Source organism: Zootoca vivipara, chromosome 3 (assembly GCF_963506605.1).
Source record: "Zootoca vivipara chromosome 3, rZooViv1.1, whole genome shotgun sequence".
Taxonomy (NCBI): Eukaryota; Metazoa; Chordata; class Lepidosauria; order Squamata; family Lacertidae; genus Zootoca; species Zootoca vivipara.
Window position 1 is genome coordinate 103,187,494 of NC_083278.1, and position 19,334 is coordinate 103,206,827.

The window sequence follows — 19,334 nt, forward strand, 5'->3', positions numbered from 1 at the left end:
AGAAGTGCTAAAAGTCAAATACATGAAAGCTAATCAGAGTGCCACCATTAACTCTGTCCAATTGTCCCTGATCAAGATCTCTGGGCACAATGTATTTTAAGAAGTGCCCTTAAGTGCCTCCTGAAATGAATGGGAACTCTGCAGCACTCTTCCTTCATCAGAATCCCAAGTGACATTACTGTGAGCATCAAGAGCCAAAGGCAGGCACTTCCTCCCCCAACTGACCCTATAAGAGTTGCATGCCAATGGCTACCCTCACTCACATAAACACTCCAGCTCAGGAGACAATGCTATGTTTTCTTCTTTTCCTTGTTTTTTTCTTCTGCCACCTTCAAAACTAATGAGGTTCCCAAAATGGCCATTACTCCAGGTGTAGCTAAAGCACGAGTATTTGCTCATCCCTCCTCCCCACCTCCAAAGAAACACACACAACCACATTCATCGGAATTTCAAGCATCAGTGCAAATCATTGAGGCAATCTCAATCAAGGCAGAGAAGCAAAAACCAAAAAAAGTTATCAAGAAACAAAGTTTAGTAAGCTCATGTGACCTTGCATATGATTCAGATGCAAAGCAAGCCATTGCTACCACCTTCCCTCAAGAGCTCCCCTCCCCGATTTGAGCGACGGCTCCTCCAGTCTCCCAAAACAGATTAACTAGATTTCCCCCCATAGAAAAAGGCAAGATGGAGGGGAGGGGAAAGACTCCTTCAAGTACTTCCTCTTCTGGTTCAGGTATCTCTTATGCACATTCATTGCTGCTTGCGCCCCCACTGGCCACTCCAGCAGCTGAAAAGAAACCGCCTACACCTGCTGGAGTCGTCGGCAGAGTAATTCTCAGCCAGTTTTCTTCACCACGTGGATGAAATAACATGGGCTGTACTGCTGGCCCGGGGTGTAAGGCTTGAAGTCCCCCAAGACGCTGTGTTCACACGGGCACTGGAAAGCATTTTTCAACAGTTCTGTGAAAGGCTCCAGGCGATGGGGGTAGTAGGAGAGGCGGAACTGGCTGGTGAGACACAAACACAAAAGAAATGTCAGCAGCTGTCTGCTCGGCAGCTTCCCCCAGAAATCTTAGTTGTGTAAGGCGCACTACCCATCCCGCATACTCTTGTGCTTTCTGGTTCCTAAATCTCCCGCTACGGATCTTGAGTGCCACACTCATTCTCTGCTGTTTCACCACCAACCTTGAAGCAACTGCAGTAAGTGGGCCATGCAGTCCATTTTATCCCTTTCAGTGATAAGGGATCGCAGTGGGGTGATGGCTCAACCTTGAGAATCGGTGCTCCTTTTACTTTTTAAGCTGCAGATAGGGAGAAATCTCCAGCCCAGAGGCCAAACTCACCATCCAGGCCACACCAATCACTTGCCCTGCTCCACACCTTTCCAAGTTATTTTGCCTTCCTGAAATACTTGTCCCTTGCTTGCCAGGATAGAAAGAAACTTAACGTTTACAGCCCACTGTACAAAGGTAGAAGTCACATTTCTTGCTTTGCCTCTGGCCCCACCACCACTTGGGCTGAAGAAAGTTTGATTTATTGCTAAAAATAAAACATTCAAAGATCTCTGCATCCTCCCTTAGCTGGATAAGCTGTGCTCTAGCCATGCATATTTGTTGGAACACAAGGTATTGCTTTTCCTACGCAAACATCCTTTTCTTAACAGAATGTGATTGGGTTTTACCTTTGAATCGGAACGTGAAGGGTAAAACTAGGGGCAGAGGTGCACACACAAGCATGTTAAACCAGGGGTGAGGGACAGACACGTGTGACTGGCACAAAGGGGAGAAGGCATTCGAAGCACACTTGACGGAACCCAATAAGAAACCTTCCTTGTTAGTTGGGAACCGTGACATCTCACAATTTCCAGTCACAGGGGCAGTTGTAGAGTGAACAAGTCTTAGAAGCTATTTTGAGCTAACTGTGGAAATAGCTGAAGAGCTGCTGGTGTGCCTTGCGGTGTTGCTCAATTTAAGCCGCCACATGTTCAGGTAAGTGCCTGGACGTGGCTATAATCTCCAGTGGTTCCATTTTTCAGAGTCAATGTGAAGGAAGAGAATCTTGTTGGTTGGGAGCTGTTTTTTCAACGAGGTTGGATATGGCATGGGTATCTTCTAGTTATAGCCCATTTAATGAATATCTTGCCTTTTCAGGTAACACCCCCACAAGGCAACATGCAACAATTAATAAATGTAATATATCAAACAAAACATTAAACAAAACCAACTGACCTATCTAAAACATGAAGCCAACAAGTAAAGGCAGAGTTTAAAGTGTATGAAAAGCCACCAGTGAGCAGAGCATAAACACCTAGGGACAGGAAGCTGTGGGGCCACCATTGAAAAGGCCCTGGTTCTGATATCTGCCAATTTGATGGTTCCTATTAGCAGGGCCCCAAGAGCAGATAAGCCCTGGCTGATCTGGACCCAGACATCTGTTAGCTCCCACCCAACCTTACCAAATAGATGGATGCTTCCACATTTGCTATCAGGGTGAAGGCTCTGGATGGCATATGAGGTCTGAACAGAACATACCTTAGTTCCGGGCTTCCGTCATTCCCCTCGGGTGGCACCTGCACTGTATAGTCCAGCGTCACCATGCTCGGTTTGTTGTTCACAAGAAGTACAGATGTAGTGATGTCCTTGGTTAAGTCACTCTAGGACAGAGGTGGGGGGAAAAGAGAAAAAATAAAATTCCAGTTCTCATTCCCTTCGTTTGGTGCATTCTTGACTAGTTAATTGTGATTAGCCCGACACAATCCTAGTCCAGGCTATGCAATTGACACATCTTCCCCACAAAACCCCTCCCTTCTCTCTATTGTTGATACAGATAAAAAAATACACATAGGAGCTATTCCCATTCTAATTATGAACCCAGGACAGATGCCGATCCAAATCCTGGCTCAAACATCCAGAGAACCTCATACAGTATGAGACTACACCATCTCAGAATGCAGGTCAATATCTTGTGTCTCTCCTCCACCTGTAAAATTCACCGTGTGTGCTAAGCTAGCCCATTTGGGAAATAACTGCTAGGTGCCTTTTCCTTGATGCACTTTCTTTGCCCCTGAATTGTCTCTTTAGGGCATGGAGATGCATTCAAGGTGGGGTGTACAATGCAGAATGGTACCATGTTCTCTGTCTGAATTGATTGCTGGAAGCATGAAGGTGGGGGAAACTGTTTTTCCTTTATTACTGCAAGGCTTTGGCAAAAGACCTACGGTATTTCTTGGAAGTACCTTGTAGTAAATGTTCTTCCCAGGAGGAGCACAGCCTGTTTCCAGGATGTAGTCATAATTACGGTGGTCAATGACAAGGATTCCACCTGGACGCACCATACTGGCAATGTTCTTCAGAGCCTGTTTATGGGCACCTTGGTCACCTAGGAAAAGAGACAACTACGAATTAAATTCCTTACTGCAGCATCGTAGTTGGCTGTTTTGTTTCCTGCTGCTGCTTCCAGTTTTCCATCTACCGGTAGTTTTTGTTTTAGTGATCAAAAAGAACATTAAAATCAATATGCACACTGCTTATTGCCCCATTGTCAAAAACAGATTTAAACTTTAGTGCAGAAAACCTTTTCTCTCTCTCTAGCGCCATGGATAGTGCTATATAAATAATAAAAGTATGTGCCTCCTTCATGGCTGGCATGCAGCAAACAACTCCCTCTGTCTGATCTCTTAGAGCTGTTGCAAGGGATCTTACAAGTTATAAATCTTAAGTACCGGTAAATGTAAAATTTATTGGCACAGACACACTTCTTCACTGGCCTTACACCCAGTCTAGATCAGATTGGTGTGTGTGTGTGTGTGATATTCCTTAACTGAGGGTTGGGGGAATCTGCAGCCCTCCATATCTAGTTGGACTTCCACTTCCCATCAAAGTGTAGCCAGCAACATGTGGGTGGTCACAGGCTCCCCACCCATACTGCAACCAATCTGAGGTGTATTGGGTCCTTGCTCAAATGTCAACTTGCTTTCACACATAAAAAGGAGTCCTGTGGCATCTCAAGCACTTTATAAGGGACGCCCCTCTGGAAGCTGAGACCCTGTGTTTTTTTCCTTCTTGGTGCTCCATTAAATTTTCTGTTTTAACAATTTAAACTACTCATTTTTACATCCTTAAGATATCAATGACTTCCCTTCTTCTCTTTCCATGGTTCATTTCACATATAAATCCCTGCATATTTTACAAAAACTATACCATCCAGTATTCCATTATAACATCCATCAAAACTTATTTACACTGTCGGGTTTATCTTAATGCTGCTAGCGTTTTCAGCTGCACACAGTTATTTCCCATATATTCAATAAACGTTTTCCAATTTTCTCTTAAACATATGTTCTTCTTGTTCTCTTATTCTATATGTTAATTCTGCAAGATGCACATATTCTGTCAACTTAAGTTGCCGTTCTTTGGTTGGGACCTCGCTCGTTTTCCATTCTTGGGCTAACAAAACACGGTAAATAACCTTTTGACATCTGTGAATTTCAGTCTGAATTATCCCCAACAAAAAGGACTCTGGTTTTTTTTGGGGGGGGAGTACTTTTAAACATTTTTTTCAATTCATTATGGATCATTTCCCAATCACCCGCTATCTTTCTTAACTATGGGTAGCCTGAGGAAATGGGCTCTGAAGGAAAGTATGCAATAAGAGCCTGGTGGATCAGGCCAATGGCCCATCCAGTCCAGCACTGTGTTCTCACAGTGGCCACCCAGAAGCCTTTGGGGGACCCAAGGACCAGAGCACAAGACCCCTCTCTCCTCCTGCAGTTTCCAGCAATCAGTATACAGAAGCATTAGTGCTTCTGACCATCAAAGGAGAGCATAGCCATTGTGGCTAGAAGGCCCAGTCACTCAACCCTTTCTATAGCACTGGACAATGCTTGCTGACCCCAGGGGCATGTAACCAACCTTGCAACACTCACCTTTAAAATCTGGGAGGTGTGCAAAAGAGTTTCCTAAACAGATGACAGCGTCAAAGCCCTTGCCAGGCTTCTCTAGGTCCTGTGACAGGGTGAGCCAGTTAGCCTCCTCGATGACTGTGGAACAAAAAAAGTACATTGAACACTCTGCCTCCTCACATTTTCTGCAGCTGCAGGATTTTACATTCCTCGTGCAGAAGGACAGTGAAAGGTGCCACCTTGCTGTGTTAAAGAAAAAAGGCACTTAGTTGGGAAGCCTCTTCTCCGTTACGAAATACAATGTGCTAAGCATGAAAATAACCCCCAGGTTTCTCTCTCCCTGCAATTTGCTGCTGAGACTCTTTGATTAATGCAGTGTTTTTCAAACTTGGGTCGCCAGCTGTTGTTGGACTACAACTCCCATTGTGGCTGACCACTGGTCTGCTAGCTAGGGATGATGGAAGTTGTAGTGGTCCAACAACAGCTGGGGACCCAAGTTTGAGAAACACTGTATTCTGGCTTTTTTCCCCATAGCCATTAACAGCCAAAAATGGAAACTTCCAGCATATTCCATCTTGCTGTGGCTATATGAGGTTTGCTGTATTCCTTTTACACCTGGATCAGGAAGGTAGAATATGGAGTCTTTGCACTGGGAATTGTGTTGAGAGACAAACCCACAAGCAGGACTTGCAAGCAACCGCACTCTCCCCACTTGCAATTCCCAGCTGCAAGTGATCTTCCAGCTTTTCCTGTGTGGCATTCAGATCCTCCCATGGGCTCACCTACTTTGATGTTTCAGCATTTAACCAATTCGTACATGCTTTCATTTGCTGCTGTGGTCATAAACAAAATTACTTAATTAGATTAAAGCCAAAGCTTGGCCTTAAAGAGCTAGTCTTTCCCCAGGTGCTAATACCGCTTCTCTTTCCACAAATGCAATTCCCAGAACCCAGCAGCTGGGTTACCCATGTCTCTGTTCTGTTCTGATGACAAGCCCGCTTGGCATCAGCTGGCAATACCCGAAAATGATGCAACTTGCAGATGCCATTTGGCCCCAGGTCAATCTGAGTGCAGGAAGGAACCTGAAAGCCAGCATCACATCTAATTAAAAAGAAGATGCATTGAAAACAGAGCTATGCACTTGTGACCAACAAGGCAAAAGGAAAGGAGTCAGACAATGACATTTCTCTATAGGAAATCTGATTTTAACAGAATTCTAAAGATCACCGACTAGGCTGTTTGAAATCTGTTGTATCCATGCAAATGCAGAAAAGACACTAGCTGTAGAACTCAGGAACTCCAGGTTTTCATAATCAAAAATTTAAAAAAATGAAGTCCTTAGCCCTTGCAGCTCAGATATAATAGTTTGTTGTTTAAAATCTCCAAAATCTGGAGAAATCTATGAAGATGGAGTTCAGTAAGAATTCCAGTGACACTAACGCACAGCTTCAGTGCCCTGTATAGCTCATTGCCATGCAGATCACAGGCCCAAAACAAATTATGGTAACACGCATGTAACTTACATGCATGTGTAACTTACAGTTTGGCGAATTTTGCTTATTTCGGTACAGAATTTATTATTAGTGGTAGTTGTTTACACATACAGCCCTAATCACAGGGACAGCATGGACAATTTGAGACGCTTGTACATGTGAGCACCAAAGTTGAAGCAGATGAATTGATCCAGGAGTCAAACTCTTTTCTTAAGCATCAAGGCAATACATACTTCTTTGTGAATTGGGTGCTATTTATTCCCCCTCTCCCTATATCATAAATCACACAAAGACCCAACGGTGTTTACATTTCAGTGATCAGGTTTCAAAAGGCAGAGATATTTTTCTACCCTGTTCTTCTTGCCAGTGCACTTATTATTATTACATGATATTGTGAAGTCAGGAAGGGCACCATACTCTTATTTCAGGTCAAAGATGGGACTGAGATGAGCGTCTCCTTGCGCCCTTTGCAGGTAAACAAGCCAGGCAAAGACACAAACACCCGACCACACCAAGTTTAGTCCTGAAAAAGGGATGTGTCAACAAGGAGCTCATTACGGCACTGACATTCCGCCAGTTGCTTCAGCAGCACCGATCATATTTCAGCCTATATACATAAACTTGCTTGCTAACAAATGCAAGCAGAGCTTTCAAGAGATGCTCAAACCCCAATTATTTGAAGTGTTCAAAACTTTACTCCTCAGCTACCCAGGGCAAGAGCAACTGGAGATGTTACTGGCTTGGGCCACAAGTCTGATGTACATGTTTTGCATCCTTAGCAGGAAGCTTACAGATAATTAAGGCTTAAGTGCAGCAGCAAGCCTTTTTTTGCCTGTACAAAATTAGCAAACCACAAGCAATTACTAAAAAAAATACAGCAGTGTTTATAGCAAAACCAGGGCTTATTGTATGATGCAATAAGCAACTAAAGTTTCAGAAGCTCTATCATTTCAAGCTGCCAAGGCAAATTTTAATAAGTGGGATTGAGATTTAAAGGTGTACATGTTCACTTTGAGGTGATATTCCCCCCCCCTGGTGTGTTACTGCAGAAAATACTCCACTTGTTACAGCCTTTTATTACATTTCTATCTCACTTTTATTAAGGTTATTAATAAGGGCATTATTAATCAAATTACTACCTTGCCTTTCCTCCTATACCTGTGCTATTCCACATGGAACATAACCGAGAAACTATCTAGCAATAGGTTTTAGTAGCAAAGCAAATGCTTTGTACATGTACATGTAACAAAGCAATTGGTAAATCAGCTAAAAAAATTTGGTCAGTTGCTTGTCTTCGCCAGCGATTACAAGATTTTATTTTGTATGCTCCTCTCTGTGAGTTATGAGTAGCTGTGGCCCTTTTCTTCTGGTGGTGACCACCCTGTGGAACACCCTGCCACAAGACGAGGTGTCGGGCCTTGTCACTGTTCTGTTCTACACAGCTGCTAAAAATGTGGCTGTCAAAAATTATTACACACAGAATGCACACAACACAAAAAGAGCTTCAGGTGGTTATTTTTAAGCTCTACTATTATTACAGGTTTATTGGGATGTTTTCATTTTGATAGTTGCTTGGGAACTTTGCAATTGGGGTACTGCTATTTTACGTTAACTTTCTGATCTAATGACAGGTTGGGTTGGGGAATGAATATACACTTCAACATTGCAGCAAAGCTCGGTTTTGTCAGTCGCCTTGAGCTTCTTTTGAAAAGTATGCGGGATGCAAGATTTTAATAATAAAAATAGATAAAATACCCCAGTGGTCGAAAGCGTCCTCTTTTCGGCGGTTCCATCTCTCCTTCAGGGCATATTTGAGCATCTTGTCACTCGCGTCCACGCTAGTGACCCTGAATCCCTCCTCAACAAGCATGATGGAGTCCACACTGTATGAGATAAAAGCGTTCAGGTATTTGGATTAAACAATCCCCCAAGTAAACTCAGAACAGCAGTTCCTTGCATTGCTATCCAGTAGTGAGAGCAGATCATAGAATCACAGAGTTGTAGGAAGGGACCACAGGGTCATCTAGCTCAACCCGCTGCAATGCAGGAATCGAGGTAAGTCGAGGTTACACTGTACTGTAAACTGCCCTGTGATCCTCAAATGGAGAGCGGTATACAAATTTACTAAGTAACTATAAAGAAGAAGAGAGCTGAGCCAGGAGCATGGGAACCAGGGCCAGATTTAGATGAAGAGAGGCCTTAGGCTACTCCACTTGTGAGGCCCCTCCCAATCCCCCATCCTCACGACTAGAAGAAAATGGAAGAGTGTTATAAACAAAATTGAGTGAAGCCAAGGATAATGGATGGGTATTTAAAATTTTGCAATTCACAATTTCTCCTCTAATGGACATCAGAAAACATCATCAAAATTTGTTTCTCTAAGTTTGCCGCGCACAACCTCTCTTGAGACATTGTGGCCCTTAATTAATTTTTAATTCTTTTGAGTCTTGAAAAACTCCTCTCTCCTGAGCAACTAGGGACCATGAATGCTTCTACATTAGGAAAGGCCACCTGATTTTCCCCCCCTTGTATATAATTTGATAAAGGTCTGTATGAGACAGAGTGCTCTGCTGTAAGCCTATGGCCTTATCTCACATACAGGTAAAAGTGCAAAGTTAAATAAGTTTCAGGTCCATATCTTCTGGGTATGCTTCCATCAACAGTTCCACACCTTGCTGAATTTCTTGCTTAGATGCTTTCAGAATAGCAAGAATGGAAACCAATTGTGCAACACCACTGTAAACAGTACTTCTTTTTTAAATTGGCTTCAAGTGCATCTAATATAGGAATAAAGGATTTTATCCTAAACTTATCTCTTAAAGAAAGTGCATCTAAGGCCTTAGGCTTCAGCCTACTTAAAGGGTAAAGGTAAAGGGACCCCTGACCATTAGGTCCAGTTGTGACCGACTCTGGGGTTGTGGCGCTCATCTCATTTACCTTCCCGCTGTAGCAGTACCTATTTATCTACTTGCACTTTGACGTGCTTTCGAACTGCTAGGTTGGCAGGAGCGAGCAACGGGTCGCAGGGGTTCGAACCGCCAACCTTCTGATCGGCAAGCCCTAGGCTCAGTGGTTTAATCCACAGCGCCACCTGCGTCCCAGCCTACTTAGCCTATACATAAATCCGGCACTGACAGGGTGTCATATTCCTAAGAAGGTGGGAGCCTCTCCCACAACAAAGCGACGGGGCCCCTTTCCTTTCATTTTTAAAGCACACCCGACGCGTTTGAAGCGCACGCCTTCAAAGAATCCTGGGAAGTGGTGGTTTGTTGGAGGGCGCTGGGAATTGTAGTCCGAGGGTTGTAGTTCCCAGGATTCTTGGGTGCGGGCGGGGTGTTGAGCCATGTGCTTTCAATGAGGGGGGGGGAAGGTGCCTGGATCCGGATTAGAGCACCCTGAGACACAAACCCCCCTGGGGAGAAGGGAGCCCAGGCCTTCAAGCTGGGTCATGATCCAGCACCCAGCACAGACTCCTCCTCCTCCTGCTGCTGCTGCTGCTGCTGCTGCTGCTGCCGTGTTACTCACCCGGTGCCGCAGGCCACGTCGAGCACCGTGTTGCAGCGCTGGGCGCGCAGCAGCGACACCAGCCAGTTCTTGTACTCGGCGGTGCGGCTCCGCGTGTCGCCGATGTAGAGCTGCCAGACCCGCGCCGCGCGGCCGTCGGCATACTGATCCGGCAGCCCCTCGGCCGCCACGCCCAGCGAGCGGGTCCGGTAGATGCTGTCCACCATGGCGAGCGCACAGAGGCTCCTGCGGGCTCGGACGGACGGGAAACAGCGCGCACCCACGAGCGCGCGCCTGGCTGGTCCTGCTGCTCCTGCTCCTGCAGCCGCGTCTGGGCAGCTGCCGCCAACTGCGCGCAACAACAAGCCCGGCGGCCGGCAGCCAGCCCAACAGGGGCAGGCGCGGCGCCGCCCCTTCGGCCCTGCAGCTCGCCAATCAAAGGGCGCAGCGCCGGGCACACACCCCCAGCCGGGCCCCGCCTCTCTCCTCCTCCCCCTCTTGCGTGCACAGTCCACCAGTCTACTGTTTCCAAGCCGGAGGGCGGCAGCTCAGTGGCTCGTGTTGCTTTGTCACCTGTACCCCTTGCGCACCTGCTCGAGGAAGCCCTCTAAAGTATCTGTTATGTGTGCAGGGGTGTCGACTTGAATAAAATATTTTTTTGGGGGACGACGACGACACAATTTTTAAGAAATGCAGCCAATATCGAAAACAGGAGGCAGCCTATGAACACATTTGCAGGTGGGGGGGGGGGAGAATAAAATTGTAGAGTTGGAAGGGACCCTGAGGATTGGCTCCTTCAACCACACACACACACCCTAAAGCTGTCCCATATGGGCATTAAACCTGCAACCTTGGTATTATCAGCAACACGCTCTAACCAACGAAGCTATCCAGGTTTTAATCATGTATTTTGTGTTTTTAACTTCTGTTGTTATGCTGTGAACCGCACTGTGGGTAAAGGGAGGTATACAAATTAAATAAACAAATAATTTATCATTATGTATGTATGTGTTCATTTCATAAGATTTCCATACCGCTTGTTGAAAAAAGGACAAAACAATAAAATGATTGCTCATTGCTTATTTAGCCATACAGCATGTCACAACCGTGATAAGAACAAATCAACTCGTACAATTTTTCTAAATTTCCCAGGGAAGGTAGACTCAATTAGAATGTATTCAGCAGGTGCCAAAAAGAATAAAGTGAAGGCACCTGCCAGAGGGATTTCCAAAGTGCCGTTGATCTGAAAATAAAGGCAAAAGTGGGGTGCACCTTCTTTTCTTGACATTGGTTTGAACAGCCATTGTATCCTTTGTTCAACTAACTTACTGAGATCTAGTCCAAAATCGGAACAAGGGGATAAGAATGTGTTGTCTCTGCCTACTGGAAATTGCTCTGAGATTGGAAGCGAGCCCCTCTCATCACAAACATATGCATTCCCATCACTTTCTTTCACAAATCTCCCACCTGCACAGCTTCCTGTGTTTCTCGTTTCTTAGGTGGCACAGGCCTCCTTTGTGTTTTGTATTTTTAAATACACAGAGATCACACAGAATATAGCCTGCATACAATTACTAATGACACTAGAAGTCAATTTGCATTTATAGTCCATGTGTGTATGTCATGCAATAGTAATTGCTTTAAAAAAGGGGGGGGGACACAAGTGTTGCCTACTTCCTTTCGTTTCCAGCCCTGCAGGCTCACTTATTTTTTTGTTTTCCTTTCATGTCGCTAAAGACCTGCTCAGTTCCGTTTCTCTTCTGTGGCTTTGGTTCTTGGAAGAGAACGCTTGAGGAACTGGAGAAACCGAAAGGAAAGAAAAGAAAATATTAGCATTGAGGGAGTGCCTTTGAATGATAGAAATACGAATCAAGAACTGCAAGATCATCCATGAAAGAAGTTGAATAGGGAGGTTATGCAAAACACCAGCTCAGAGTCCTGTTGCCGCACCCTGATGAAGACTAACAAATTTATTATGGCTTAAGTTTCCATGGACGATAGATAGATAGATAGATAGATAGATAGATAGATAGATAGATAGATAGATAGATAGATAGATAGATAGATAGATATAGATAGATAGATAGATAGATTCATTAAGTGCTATCTGGATTTGCAGCTGCATATATGCCTAGTTGGGTAGAGGTGGGGATTGTAAGAAATGAGGTAAGCGAGAAATGGAACACAAGAAAGTACAGACAGTGATTTCTGATGGCAGATATCCCGGCACTGATAAGCCGATTCATATATACAATTAGCTAAGAATCCTTTGTCTCAGTTCGGTATACAAGTGATAGCACTGCGACTCTGAGGGTATTGTAGTTTAATGCTTTTACGTGGCAGCCTCCTTTTGAAGTTCCTTTGCTCCAGGATGGCTGCTTTAAACTTATTTAAACCTTAAGGCATAGGGAAGGTGCAAAGCATATTCCTACGTCAGCGAGTTGCTTCCCATGTTAAGATCTCTGAAATAAAATGTATGTTAATGAAAGGAGTCCAGCAATTGAAGAGCAATGGGGGGAGGGAGGTGCTTGTTGGAATGGCACTTGCCCCCTTCCCCCTGCACCCCCCTCTACCCTTTATTGTAGTTCTACTGTTCCCAGGATTATTTGGGGAGCAGCCACGGGCTTTAAATGTGTGGTATATACACAGAGTTGCCAGAGTTGGCATCTGGGCCTGCCACAGGAGCTGTTCCCCCTGCCCATATATCTACGAAAGGGTCTGTCGCTGGTGGCGAGCAATTGTTTTGGGTTTGGGGTTGATGTCGGTCAGCTTAGCATCCAAGGGCTGTGGGAGGCAAATGTGTTGTAATCCAGAAGGCACTGTAGATCATTAGACCACTGCTGATACAATTGAGTGGTTTCATCTGGGAAATGTGAGTGACAAGCAAGTGGTGTTCTATTATGTTCTCTCTTTCAGGCCTGTCCTGTAGCAGCTTATCCCTGGGCACCAGCCCGGCCTTGCCAAACTTTCTTTTCACTTGGGCAAGTATTGTAGCTCAAAGGCCGCCTGATGTAAAAGCCTTCATGCAGGGGTCGGCAAATGTTTTCAGCAGGGAGCTGGTCCACTGTCCCTTAGACCTTGTGGGGAGCCGGACTATATTTTTTTTTGGGGGGGGGGAGAATGAACGAGGGAAGATGAGCGGCACGCAAAAGGGGCTGCTTTAAATGGCAGCCACTCAAGAGGGGTGCTCAGCCAACCGCGGCTCCTGTGTCTTGCGAGTGGCAGTGGGTGGTGGTGGCGGGACGGTGAAAGGGCTCCAGAGAGGGGCTGGCACCAACAAAGCCCAGCCCCCTTCCTTCTCTAGGCAGGGCGGGGAGAAGCCAGGAGGGAGGGAGGGAGGAGGCACTGCCGCGGTGTGTGTGTGTGGGAAATGGTGCACCCCAAACTATCAGAATCAGATCCACGCCGATCCACACGGCAATTCCTGGACTGTCTGCAGGCCTGATCCAGAAGGCAATTGGGCTGGATCCAGCCCCCGGGCCTTAGTTTGCTGACCCATGCCTTAAGGTGTATCCTGTCCAAGGAATGTAAACAGGTCCAGCTGTTTTGTAGGCAGTGGAGGTTGTTCCATTTGGGAAATGGTGCATTCCCCCACCAACCTCACTCTGCCTCTAGCCAGCCGCCCTGTGCCTTGCCTTCCTTCTTTCTCACAACTAAGTCATTGGTTTTGGTCCTGTTGGCCTCCCTGCGATCTTCATGTTCATTAACAAAGTCACCACTGACCATAGGCAATGGATTTTGTGATGTTTTTTTGGGAGGACCCATGTAAGTATGCATTGTGCTCAATGGGCTTCCTATAGAAATGTTTATGGATATAAATGCACACACGTACATTGCACTGTATTTTATTTCTGTACGCCTTGTTTGGGTATCCCTTGAATGTACAGTAAAATGTGCTTTACAGTTTCTGCAATGGAACAAATTGAGGGGTGCCAATAGGCCAATTGTTCGCAGTCTTTGGCAGCCTTTAAGGAGCTGGCAAAACATTTGTCAAGCATGGAAGATGGGCACAACGGGAGGATGGCTGGGTAATAGGCACGTTGCTTTTCACTGTCAAGGCTGCATCCAGATGGCAGTTTCTACCAGTGGCTGCAGCGGCAAAGCCCGTGTCTTGCAAGGTTCCATATTACAATTGCCATTGTCAACTGCACCAGCCCTGACGACGCAACAAATGGTTGGGCTGGCACAGCACATGTTCCTTCGATGGCACCAAATCCACGCACTCGACATTTGCAGAAACACTCTTCCTGGAACTGGAAGCGGCTTTTAAAAACAAGGTGCTCATTCAAAAATGGTTAATGCTTCAAGTGTGCACATCTTGTATGGAGGTAGAATCCACCTGGCCTTGACCCCTCTCTCAAGTTGATGCCCGCACAGCTCCCGCTGCCTTAGAGACCAGGGCCCTCTTCCAGCTTTGAGAGGGTCAACCTTTGCTCGTTTGGCAGCAAAACTTTTGATTAATATTTGAATGGGGTGGGGGGTGGGAAGCTGGGGATCAAGGTAAACCTGCATAATCAAGGAAGAGGCAAGAGCTGGCGAGATCCGGGGGAGAGATGACAAAACCACCAATGCGAAACGAAGTGTGTTGTTTATTTAACAAAAGCAACTGGGCAAAAATGTGCTGTGAAACCCAGCGGCCACTATTTAAACAGCGGCAATGTTTGCTGCCGGCACAACCCTACCAGTTTCTCCAATGAGAAAAAGGAGACATGTTGGCTGTAGAGATGTCCTGAGAGATTGAGGAGGGATAGGCCTTGTGTTTTTTGCTTCGAAAAGGTCCCCGGTTCGATCCCTGGCAAATCCAGATTTAAACAATAAAATAAAATAAGGCTCACATGGCAGGTGATGGAAGATCTGTTGTGATGGAAGATTAACAAGGGGTTATATCAGGGGTGGGGAAGGTAGACAGGCCTCTTAAGACACTCAATGACACTAGTCAACCCTTGTTGACTAGTTTTGCCTGATTAGAAGGTACCCTTGAACTTTGTTAATGCTTCTTTGCTTGCCTGGAGGGAGGTGTGTGTGTGTGTGTGTGTGTGTGTGTGTGTGTGTGTGTAAAAGTGAATATACAAAGGTAACCTTTGTCACCACTCTTGCCTCTGATTCCGCCCACCACAGGTTGCCCAGAAGGGAGTACTGCAAAACATTACACGGCCATTACCACACTTGGTGGGGATGTAAACCGATAAAAAATTTTTGGAAAGAGGTAGATGAAGAATTTAAAATTTTTTATTTAAGATCTCGTTTAATAAAAAGCCAGAGGCATTTTTGGTAGGTCTGTTATCTGGAGACATTCCCAAAAGATAAAAGAAATGTATTCCTATATGCAACAGCAGCGGCCAGAATATTGATTGCAAAAAAATTGGAAGGGCGATAGAACTCCACTGATAGCAGACTGCCAAAATAAGCTCTGCGAATTCTTAGAAATGGCAGAGATGACGGCAATTATCAGGGGGTAATTCAAATCAGAGTATAATAAAAGATTGGGAGGGAGTGAAGGAATACATGAAAAAACCACGGTTCTGGAATTGATTTATTATTAGATAATAGGTGAAACGCGTAGGGATAAATAAGAAAATAATAATTAAATAAGAGGATGAATTGATAAAGGGAAGCAACACAACAATGAGGAGAATTAAGATATTGAGATCACCCACGGGTGGGGGTAGTGACGGGGAGAGGGAGGTAAAAGGGAATGCAGTTATGGGCTGTAATATTAAGTTCAGATATATGTATGAAATTAATTTTGGTGTGTAATGCTTGTATGTGTGTATTTTTCTTTGGTGTAAAATTAATTAAAAAAAAAACAAAAACAAAATTGCACGGCCAAGCAGTTCCACGTGGTGCGATGCAGCCTCCTGTGAAATAAAGTGCAATGGCTTCTCTATTATATGAACCGCTCGAGAGGGCAGGGTATGCATAACAACCCTTCAAGCCTGGTGTTGCTTTTTGGTTGCAAAGCCAATAATGGAATAATAAATAAAACTTAAAGTATATTCAGCCACCAACAGGGTTTCTGATTCACCTCCCTTAAATCAGAGGTCAAGTTCTAGGGCTCCTATATTTGAGATTATGGCACCTGTGGCTTTTTCTTCTTACCCCTGTAACATTTGCTTGGGGGGGGGAGAGGGGCTGCTGTCAATGGAGTATAGCTTAAAATAATTATAATAGCATTATTTTCACCTAAAGGTGATTTTCATATATAAATTATTCTTTAAAAAATCAAAGTCATTAACGTAACTGTCATGAACACTACATAAGAGTGTTAACAATTCCTTGTGGGTAATGCTTACTTTTTGATAATAAATATGAAAACCATCCTTATAATGAATGTTTCCTCAAATCTACCATGGTTTAATACATTGGGATGTTTACTGGCTCTTCAATTTAATTGGATTTGCTGAGATTTGTGCTACGTTCTTCCTACAGTCTCAGCTTGGCAGGGAGCACGTGCCCGCGTTCTGTTGCACCTGATATGGTGACTTTGTCTGGAATTGTACAAAGATAGTTATTTTAATCCATTCAATCCAGTTATTTTAATCCATTCTGAAGGAAATCAGCTCTGAATGCTCACTGGAAGGACAGATCGTGAAGTTGAGGCTCCAATACTTTGTCCACCCCATGAGAAGAGAAGACTCCCTGGAAAAGACCCTGATGTTGGGAAAGATGGAGGGCACAAGGAGAAGGGGACGACAGAGGACGAGATGGTTGGACAGTGTTCTCGAAGCTACGAACATGAGTTTGACCAAACTGCGGGAGGCAGTGCAAGACAGGAGTGCCTTATGGTCCATGGGGTCACAAAGAGTCGGACACGACTAAACGACTAAACAACAACAACAAGTTATTTTAAAAACATTTTTTCAACTATTCGTTGGGAAATCTTGATTAAAAAATTTCACCAAAGGGGCATTCAGGAACAAGGTGGTCATCAAATAATTCGAGCATTGCAGAAAAAGCTTCCATAAGCTATCTATCTATCTATCTATCTATCTATCTATCTATCTATCTATCTATCTATCTATCTATCTATCTAAGCAGATTTGAGCAATTCAGAAGGCGTCTCCACCACACAAAGTCTCCTGTTTCAAAGTGATCCCACATTTGTTTTCACACAAAGTATTATCTGTGACAAACAGCTTTCACAAGCAAAAGATATAAGGCATACCTCGAAAATAAGCCGTGCCGGGTGGTGGGAGCAGGTCTGTGGCAAAGAAGGGTTGCTGCTGCCGCGTTAACCCCCAGGACCCGGCTGCAGCCTTTGCCTGCCGCGTGCGCAGGCCCAGGACCCGGCTGCAGCCTTTGCCTGCCGCACGCGAAGACCCGGTGGGAGCAGGTCTGTGGTCTGTACAGATACCGGTACTTAATTAAAAAATAAGACATCCCTTGAAAATAAGCCATGGTGTGTTTTTTTCAGGAAAAAATAAATATAAGACGTGTCTTATAATATGAGAAACACGGTATATATATATAACACTTAAGTGTGACGTGATTTTACATGACACTACCTGACTAGCTGGAAATAAATGAAAATGCCCACTGAATGACACATCTGCAAAGCTGGCGTCAAGAGATGCAGGGTATTACTTAGCTCTTCTGGGAGGGTCCTGTTGTTTTTATTTAACTGAACAGAAATACCAGGAAGAGGAAACTACTGCAGGGAGAGGCAAACTAGATAGGACATTACGAGATTCCTTGCACGCACTTGTATGCGGATGCCAATCGTGAAGGCATAGGTTTCTGTTGCTGGGCACAGAATGTTTTTATTTTGCTTAACCCGTCACACCAGTCTTGACTTTTGGTGCACTGGGAGAGCAGCCTGTTTCGTGCTCCAGATTCCTCCCTCTCTGGTCAAGGCTGCACCTGCTCTCGCGCTTCTCTATCTGGTTACCAACCCTCACTCACAGGTGATCAGGCTATTGGTCCATTGGACCCAGGGATGCGTTTTCCAGCCCCAAAGCCACATCTTCTTCTGGGCAAGCTTGGCTGGCTTGCTGCTGCAAGCTATCTCATTCAGGCACACAGGTGGTTACAGCAGCCTGTTACACAGAAATCTTTCACTTGATGTGCCAGTGGAAATGTGAGAAGCCATCAGCTGCTTTTTAGACTCAACCTCAAAAATGCTTCTTTTGTGGATACAGATGAAAACCTTAGAATGACCCAAATAAAGAGCTTCTAAAACTGTGACAAGCCAAGATACGGGAATTTACATGAATGGAGACATTTACCTTTCAAGTGAGGACAGCAGTTGAACACCAGAAGACACAGTTTTAGAGCTATGATTCCCTTGATTGATAAAATATGGGGAGGAGGTTCAACTACCAAGAGACTCTGGACAGCCACCATATTCTTATACTAATTTATACACAAAGCATTATGTACTCCTAACATTTAGCGGGAGGGAAAGTGCTTTGCTTTCCCCCCAATGGTTTGAGAAAATGGTGCTTTGGTCGTGTTTTTGTGTTTGAATGCCATATGTTGCCTTACTAGCCGTACCGTACATGTGACAAGGATCCAGGGGTCTTGGTGGACCAGAAGCTTAACATGAGTCAACAGTGTGCTGCAGCAGCAAAAAAACCTAATGCTATTCTAGGCTGCATCAACAGAAGTATAGTGTCCATATCAACGGAAGTAAAAGGTAAAGGGATATGCTGTGGTCTAAACCACTGAGCCTCTTGGGCTTGCCAATTGGAAAGTCGGCAGTTTGAATCCGCTCGACGGTGGTGAGCTCCCATTGCACTGTCCCAGCTTCTGGCAACCTAGCAGTTCGAAAGCACACCAGTGCAAGTAGAGAAATAGGTACCATTGCGGTGGGAAGGTAAACAGCATTTCCGTGCGCACTGGTTTATGTCACAATGTTAGAATCATAGTGTTGGAAGAGACCACAAGGGCCATCCAGTCCAATCCCCTGTCAAGCAGGAAACACCATCAAAGCATTCTTGACATATGCCTGTCAAGCCTCTGCTGCACCAAAAGCTGTTTAGTCATGCTCGCCACGTGACCCGGAAAGCTTGGAATAAGACAGATGCTAGCCGAAGTAAAATGCAGCAAACATTTCAAACACATTTGGCCGCTTGTATTGATCATCTGTTCGAGCTTCTCAAGAGGATAGTTTTAACCTCTTGCCAAAAGAGAAAAGGAGGGCTAGCTTGGCCTCCTTGGAGAAGATAATCTACAGTCTGGGAACCAAGGTCCCACCCTTAGCAACACCAAGACTATGGTGTAGGGCTTGCATTTCCGATCTCACTAGCACCATCTGATGCTTATTCCATAAATGGTTTTCTTTCCTTTCCCTTCACTTGCGCTGGCTGCCAAAATGACAGGGAGAGAGGCAGGTGCCACAATGGCCATAGCAGGTGATGAAACCAAGTGCTTGAACCTTGCATGCGCAGCCAGGCATCTCTTTTTGCAAGCACCACACCAGCAACACCCAGGAGTTT

General features: G+C 45.0%; 1 protein-coding gene across 1 annotated transcript; it reads right to left on the minus strand.

Moving 5' to 3' along the window:
• Positions 1–514: 514 nt before the first annotated feature.
• On the minus strand, positions 515–10,256 carry GNMT (glycine N-methyltransferase). Its single transcript, XM_035111120.2, has 6 exons — positions 9,919–10,256; positions 8,149–8,276; positions 4,925–5,038; positions 3,236–3,378; positions 2,532–2,653; positions 515–1,007 (listed from the first exon to the last, which is right to left on the minus strand). Exons 1-6 carry the CDS (start codon positions 10,122–10,124, stop codon positions 836–838), a joined length of 885 nt encoding a protein of 294 aa, XP_034967011.1. The 5' UTR covers positions 10,125–10,256; the 3' UTR covers positions 515–835.
• Between the last annotated feature and the right edge of the window lie 9,078 nt (positions 10,257–19,334).